The sequence below is a fragment of the Stegastes partitus genome, unplaced genomic scaffold (genome assembly GCF_000690725.1).
Source record: "Stegastes partitus isolate 25-593 unplaced genomic scaffold, Stegastes_partitus-1.0.2 Scaffold2793, whole genome shotgun sequence".
Lineage (NCBI taxonomy): Eukaryota > Metazoa > Chordata > Actinopteri > Pomacentridae > Stegastes > Stegastes partitus.
Window position 1 is genome coordinate 67280 of NW_007580524.1, and position 7848 is coordinate 75127.

General features: G+C 39.2%; 1 protein-coding gene across 3 annotated transcripts in view; it reads right to left on the reverse strand.

The window, feature by feature from the left end:
• Nucleotides 1–6606, reverse strand: part of sppl2a (signal peptide peptidase like 2A) — a 15083-nt gene extending 8477 nt beyond the window's left edge. For 2 of the 3 annotated variants that reach the window (XM_008306018.1, XM_008306017.1), the window contains exons 1-9: nt 6420–6606; nt 5120–5230; nt 4667–4849; nt 4192–4281; nt 3912–4045; nt 1401–1555; nt 1210–1306; nt 712–813; nt 224–305 (exon numbers count right to left, since the gene is read on the reverse strand). In XM_008306018.1, the coding sequence (XP_008304240.1) occupies nt 224–305; nt 712–813; nt 1210–1306; nt 1401–1555; nt 3912–4045; nt 4192–4281; nt 4667–4849; nt 5120–5230; nt 6420–6473 (1008 nt within the window). In that variant the 5' untranslated portion in view covers nt 6474–6606. The remainder of the gene's footprint in view (nt 1–223; nt 306–711; nt 814–1209; nt 1307–1400; nt 1556–3911; nt 4046–4191; nt 4282–4666; nt 4850–5119; nt 5231–6419) is intronic. The other variant, XM_008306016.1, reaches the window with a different exon arrangement.
• Between the last annotated feature and the right edge of the window lie 1242 nt (nt 6607–7848).

The following is a 7848-nucleotide window of genomic DNA, read 5'->3' on the forward strand; positions in this document are numbered from 1 at the left end:
ACTAAAACATTATACCACTTTATTAGATACTTTAGTCCTAATAATATATTGAACTTTAAATATTCAGAGCTCTGTCTTGTTGACAATGGGGCAGGGGGGGCATGTTAATGGAAAGAAACAATAAATGTCAAAATAAAGTAGAAGCACTTTGTTTGCCTATTAAAAAAAAAAACACCAAGCAAATAATGAAAGAGAGGGCGTTACTCTCAGAATAAAAGAGTACCTTGAAATTGGACACTGAAATCGTCTTCATGAAGTTGAGGCAGAAAGCAATGCCAAGTAGGTCCTGCAAGATCCAGATCCACCTACAATGTGATAAAAGCTCACTGTAAGAATGCATTTCAAACAAGATTATATATGTATTCTGTAACCCGAAGACGCATCAAGTTTAAAGAAGGGGGAAAAAGTGCTGCTGCCAGTATTTCAGTGTGTTCATTTAAACTTTGAGGAAGAGAAAAGATGTTTTCATTGACATCCCTGCAACTATGTTTACGCAGTAACATGGAATACTGGAAACAGCAAACTGGGTTTTGCAAAGTCAGAAACGCTTTTAGAAATAATGTGGGTGTTTTCAAACTAATTTTAACCAAAAGCACTTCCTGCTTCACCACCAAAACAGTCCCTCTCGACAGTGGCGCAGCCACATCTAAAAATAAAGACTAACACAGACGGAGGAATTGTGAGTGTGTGGTCTGTGTTGCGTGACTCTACCTGTCCTCATTTCTGTACACTCCCCAGATCACGGTGATAGTGATGCACACAGCAGCCAGCAGGATAGACCTCACAGAGAAATTCCAGTTTCGGACCGAGAAGCTAGAAAAAGGCCCACAGAGAAAGTCCGGCAAACAACAACGATTGAAGGGTTGAGGCTTGTCTGACAAAGTGTGATTCAGAGGCAGACATGTTCAAGAATGTCGTGACATGTACAGCTCTGTTTCACATCTGTCTTTGACTACGACGTCTACCTTGTTTAGATCAGAAAATAGTTACCGAATTACCAGGAAAACACACAAAACATTGACACACATTGACTTGTGCTGAGCTGTTTATCAGGCAGTACTGACACACAGTAGTTCAGGCTAAACATTTTTATTTCTGTGGAGCTGATTTATTTATTTTTTATCCATTTCATGTTTCCCCAAAAGGAGTGTAATATATTTGCATATTTGTGTTGCAGCTATAACGTTCTTAAAAGAGTGATGCTCATACCTTAGAGTGCCACAACCAATTTTTTCAAACACTGCATCAAAACAGCTGAACAGTGCAGATGCAGATGCCAGGCAGAATATGGCGATAATGATGTAAACTGAAGAAAAATGCAAAAAAGGAGCACATCAAAAAAACACCAGATAACATTATACAGTTAAATACATTAGAGTTGACTGTTTGGTCCCACTCACCAAGGATGTAGTAGAAGAAGTACATTAGGACCAGCATCCCACACATCATAGCGACAAAGATAACCACTTTGAGAGGAGAGTACAGGAAAAGCTGTCCACTGTCTCCTTTGCCTTCTCCCCCTTCTGTCGCTGGTACACCATTATTCAAGCGGTCCCTGCCACAAACAGAAAAAACATTTTCATTGTGTTTGTGTGCTTTTCATGCCCATTGTATGTAAAAATGTTTGTTGATGAAAAAGTGTTGACTACGCTGACACACACTCTGTGGATGGTACTGAACTGACAACAGCTGTAGCGGACACTGCTTGACTTTCTCTGGAATGCCAAGCAAGGAGACATACCAGGTAAGAAGCACTGTTTTATTTAAATTCTGGATCTACTCCCATCATAAAACTGCCACCTTTGGGCACTATGCAGAACGAGGAAACCCAGGAAGAACCACCATTAATGTCACAAAAGAGAATTACAGCAGGAGCCTGTTGTGGTCAACTTCACTGTTTTCTACTCCACTGGAAAAATGATGCGACACGCATTTTATTACAGCATGGACGCTCATACCTCCTACAGAGGCATGAAGCAACAAATGAGACACTAACACTATGGAAACAACAACTTCGAAGTCACACTGACTCTCATTAAGGTGTGAACAGCCGTGTTTCTTCTTTCTATGGAAACTCTCCCCCACGCTTACCAACGAGGATTCCAGCATGCAGGAGGAAAGCAGATAAGGAGGGTCTCAATAAGAAGTCCTTGTATCACCTATCAAAGAATCACATCTGTAGGTGGTATGAGGACCAAGATAACTTTTTACAGAAGTATTCATGCTTCTGTCACGGACCCACAGTGCCATCTAGCAACAGTAAATGGTCCGGTGTGGTCGGGACTACATCACCGTTAAACTCATGTTACCACTGATTAAATGTATCAATGTTAAATGTTAAACAGTTTATATAAAATTCTTACTTTTGTTGCATAGACTAGGCTATTTCTTATGAGGTGTGTGTGTGTGTATATATATATGTCACTGTTATTTAATTTCATGTTCATGGGTCACGGTGAGAGACAGATTCAGCGTGTTGGCGTATATAGTACATTTTCTTAATTTAAGTTAAGAAATGCAGCCTTGTCTCCTCTTCAGAACAAAGGGAGGAGGATTGAGTTACCAAAAGTCGCGGCAGAATCCTCTCCACGTCTCCATACATGTCCACCTGGACCAAGAGGATAAGAGTAGGAAACGACCTTTGATCTCTCTCTGGTTTTTCTTTTTTTTTGCTTTTACCTTTTTTGTCTTCTCCGTCTCTGTCCCTCTCGTTTCCTTTGTTCAGTTCCTTTGTCCGCGTTTTTCTTTTTCTTTTTTTTCATATATATCTCCATTTTTGTAGCTCTTAGTTTTAGTTTTGACTTTGTTTTATTAAGATAGTGCTCACTTTCATTTGCAGTTGTAATTTACGCGCTCGATTCTGTCCAACCAAACCGACAAGAATCAGCAGAAATTAGATTTTTTGTAACGGATCGAATACATCCCGCTTTCGCTCTCAGTTTTCCAAAACTTTTTCTGTTTTCGACCAATACCAAACTTGGCTGAAAGCACAACGAGAGCCACCGTTAATAGTAAAATCATTTTTCTTTTTCAACCCCTGACGAGTGCGACCACCGCACAGGATGCTGATGGTCACCGACAGATTCATCACTGTGTGTCGACGTGGGAAGCCGCTGACGGCCTCCAGAGAGCTCACCGGCAGAACTCATTGCCAGGCAACTTCACGACGCTTCAGGAGGAAACAGCTTGGAGACATCGTAAAAGGGTGCTGGTTCACAAACAGCCGTTCCAGCCAAAGGGAGACTCTGTCCATCAGCGGTGCACAAAAGTAGTAAGCCAGACTTTCTATCTGCTCCTGATCGGGTTGATGTTGTAACTATTTAATGACTCACAAGCGTCTCGATCACAAACCAAATTATTAGTCACTACCGTAAGATCGTTTACTAACCATCCTGCTCTCACCACAATCCTCATTATTTGACTGGGTAAGCTGACAACACATCCACTACGCACACTTTCATTGTTTATAGCTCACGTGTATTATAATAGTAGAATAGTTAATAAACTTTTCTTATTTAGACCAGTTTACGGTTTTATGTCTTTCTTTGTGTGGAACTGAGGTCAGTTTAATTTGAGTTTACGCTTTCAGCTATCAGACTGACAAACGTGATATCAAATAAAGTCTCTTTGAGATTTCATTTAAAATAATTCTTCAGCAAACTGAGGCGGTGCCCTTAAATCAACAAGTGCAACAGAACCACGGAGCATAGTTCTAACATACGCTACACAGCACTAAAATAAATGCGACTTCTGGGAAAATATGCATATGTGTGTGTTAATGGCAACCATGTTTAACAATTCAGAAAGTCACATAGATATCATCAAGTTAATGATATCATCAATACAGTTAAAAAAGGTACAGATGTGAGCTTTTAGCTTATAGCTTTGGATGTACAACTGCAAAATCTCACCTCTCACACGCTCCGCTCCAGTAGCCGCCCAACGTGACTGTGACAATAGCAATCAGCAGGATGACCACAATGCTTGGATCAATCTTTGAGTAAGGTGGAGCGTATAGCTTCACCTGCATCCCTTCACCAAACACCTGAGGACATACAAGAGTTAACAAAGTCTTTAAAATGCACAACTTTGCATCCAGTTTGACTTTCCTCACCAATTTGACCTTTACAAAAAGAGCCTAAACAAGACGATATACAATAATGTCAGAATTACAGGTAAAAACTTGCTGACCTGCCGTGCTTCCAGGAAGTCCCTGTACCTCATGAGAGCCAGGGAAATATTGACCTTGGCGTACTCTGAGTCATTGGCTGATGGAGTGATCTGATGGGTCAAGCAGAACCGGGGACATTTTACAAATACTCTTCTGTTGACTGGAAATGTTCTCATCGAATCATTTTAGAATTGATTTGTTTCCAAACAAATATAAAAATGTCAAGACGACCTGATTGCGATGACAGGAAATGAGAAAATCCATTTCAAGCACTAAATATGGATATTTAGTTGGAAATCCTCACACGTACTTGTATCACTTCCTTATTTCTAAATCACTTCTGCATTCTGAGTGTCTTACATGTTACACAGTAACCTGACACTAACAATATAATCATACAATGGCAATAAAGAGGAAGTAAAGATCAAACATGTAAAAATATTAACTCTTAAGCTTGACGTATCAACAAAATAGAGATGGCTATAAATGTCTTACCAATGACTTGTTGCTGGCAATGAGCAAAGTTTTAGCTCCAAGGCTCTGAGCAACTAGAGCTTTCTGGCTGAAGTCACAGTCCCCTCTCATCACCACCAACGCTTTACCCTTTACCAAATCTGGACTGATCCCTGAGGCGTTACACAGCAGAGTGGAGGTCAAATTCACCAAGGGATACTGTGCCTGGAAACATGAAGATACTGATTTAACAATTAAGACAGAAGAAGATTTCTTACCATAACGATCATTTAAAAAAAATAAAATAAAAAAAAAAAGAAATAAAAAAAAAAAGTCTCATTGAACTTGTCTGGAAGCCACATTATTACCTGTTTTTGCTCCCAAAATAGACAGAAAATACAAAAAATTACCATCCAGTATAAGCTAGGATTATTGTTTTTGGTCCTAATAAAAGAACAACAACACAATAGTGACTCAGAAGAGCTCAATACTTACGGCATCATCAAGAGTTTCTGAAAGGGGTGTCCAGGAGTGATTGTGAACAATGCAGTACTCCCTATACGAATCTCCATTTGAAATGTGCAGGATAGCCTCTTGGCAGTTTATCTGTTGGGAAAGAAACAGTATTCTTTAATGTTTCACTCCAAAGAAAATACCTTAACCAAGTCCAGCACTGTCATCTAAAACAAACAAACAAACAAATCACACCAACATACTGGATGAAGGAGTGAACAGAATGCAGACATACAGCATACCAGAAGGCTTGTATTTGTTGCTTTGTGAGCCAAAAACCTTTTATTTAGCCCATAAAGGTTGGAAGCTGAACTCCTGACCACGTATGTTTCTACAGGCAATACTACAGCTTTGGAACCAATTATCAGACCACCTTCACAACACCTCCACCTTTGTGGTCCTTGGTGGAACAACACTACATTTTCTCCTTACGGCTGTAACAGACAGTTGTTGGCGAGCAAATGTCTCTCTCACTGTAAGCCTTTTTGTAAAACACCAAGAACACTGTCTTCTTGTCATCTCCCGATTCACTTCTTTTAGGCATTGCAATGACAATTTTGTTTGGATTTTCAGTTGGCTTTACATATACAGCCTCTGCACAAAATAATTGTGACTCAAAAAAAGTCTAGCATTATTATTTTAGATCTTTTGGAGGGTGTGTTTAACTATTTAACCATCATGATGACATTCAAACAAAACTATCAGGGTCTAATAATGGTTTCCAAAGCTGTATTGTAAAGGACACCCTATTGAAGATTACACTGAACATTCTCTATATCTAACTACAGTCATTTCAGCTCTTCATATCATGTAACAAAGAGCACAACAGCTCGAAGCCATCTTGAAACTTTCACTTTTGAAAGTGGAAATTACCGAACAAGCCGTCAAAGCAGCAGCGAGTACACAACTGCATAGAACTAAACAACAATACAACAACCGTCCTCACTCTTTAGTTCAAGTATGAGGACAGTTGGCTAAATTCAATTTCACCAGTCCACGAGGGGGGTGTAACTTCATTACAGTTTGAGGTACTTTGCCCTACATTTAAGTTTTGCGGTCATTCAACAGTCAGCTAGCGTTAGCTCACTGGCTCGGTTCAATTTGTCTCGTTGTGAACCGGACAACACGGTGCTTTTGACATACACACTAGAACCGTGTATCGACCACACGCCGACGGTAATATTTCAGACAATTAACAGTCGCATGTAGTCTGTTTTTTCCGACGGTAAATAAAGCTATCAGGGCCCCGTCAGTTGCTACTCACTAACGACCATCAACTTACCTGCGACGCAAAGAAAATGACGGACAAAAGACAGAGTTTGACAGCTCCCTCCATTCTGGCAGCCTTCGTTTTGTCGCGCAGTCTTGGAGAATGAACATTAACCTACTTCTTGTATGGCACGGAGACACTTTCTGCTCGCTAAGTGACTTGGATATTCATGGCTGGTGGTCGGCTCTTCGGCAGCTGCCAGTTACTTCCTGTATTGGCTTGTGGTCACGTGACGCGCCCATCCAGTGGTTTCTGTTGTCGTCACAACACTCGCGCACACGCGCGCATAAAAATACATAATAAAAAAAGAAATAAAGATGCCACTGGAAATGTGCCATTCTAAATTTGTATTCAAGTTTTTACACTTAAAGTAAAAGTAATAATTTTGGTACAAACAAGCAAACAAGCATGATGGGCCCCGTGAACTAATATTTAGTTGAGCAACTCTTTGAGCCAATCACTGCCATCAAGTGTTTTCTGTAACTCTCAGTCAGACTTCTGCACCTGTTGACAGGTACTTTGATTTTGGCCCATTGCTCATCAGCAAAGTGCTCTAATTTGTCTGGGACAGTTTTGTTTGTTTTTAAAAATTATTCTTTTCAAACACAACTCAACGTCTTTTTTCACTAAATTATAATTCAGCTTTTTTTTTTTTTTTTTTTTTAAATTTTAACTTTTTGAGTTTCTAGTTATTTGAGTAACTGTTGTGAATTTTCTTTAATGGAAGGGTCTGAATACATTTGAGGACGACTGCATGATCCAATCAAAGATTTTGCCAAATCAACATGTGTTGCATTAATTTCTGCCTCAGCAGGTCAGGAGATGTGAAGCTGAACTTGAACATGACACAAAGAAGCTCAGGCTGTGAGATTCATAAATTACCATCAGACTACTTTAAACTATCCTGCTGACCTCTGGAGGCTGAAATCACTGCAACATGTCATCACACGTTTAATTTACCTGAGTTCTGACATTATTTGTGTAAAAATGCACCTGGGGAAACATAGGAACTGTTTAGCAGGAGTTTAGATGAATTAAATCTGTTTAGATTAGAAAACATTTGGATCATTTCAGTCATTCTAGTGACAGACGACCTGCAGGAAAAGCAGCTGGAATAGAACATTGTCTCCAGACCCTCCTATAGTCTTTTCACTCTCTTATGAAGATGTTAAAAACTGGATTTTCTTTCTTTATGTTTTTAGAAAAGTATCTTATGTGCCAAAGTACATTCATGTCTACAAAGTATGGAGTGAAAGAATTTAAAATCCGTTTACATATTGAGACAAAATTACATACATTTTTTCTATTAACCAAGGATTGAAAAAGTGAAATGCTTATTTAGAATTTAAAAGGAAACTTATCTACAAACTATGAAATAATGAAAAAGTTAAACGTTAACTACATTCTAAAATTTTTGTTGTTGTTGTTGTTTTTGAATGAA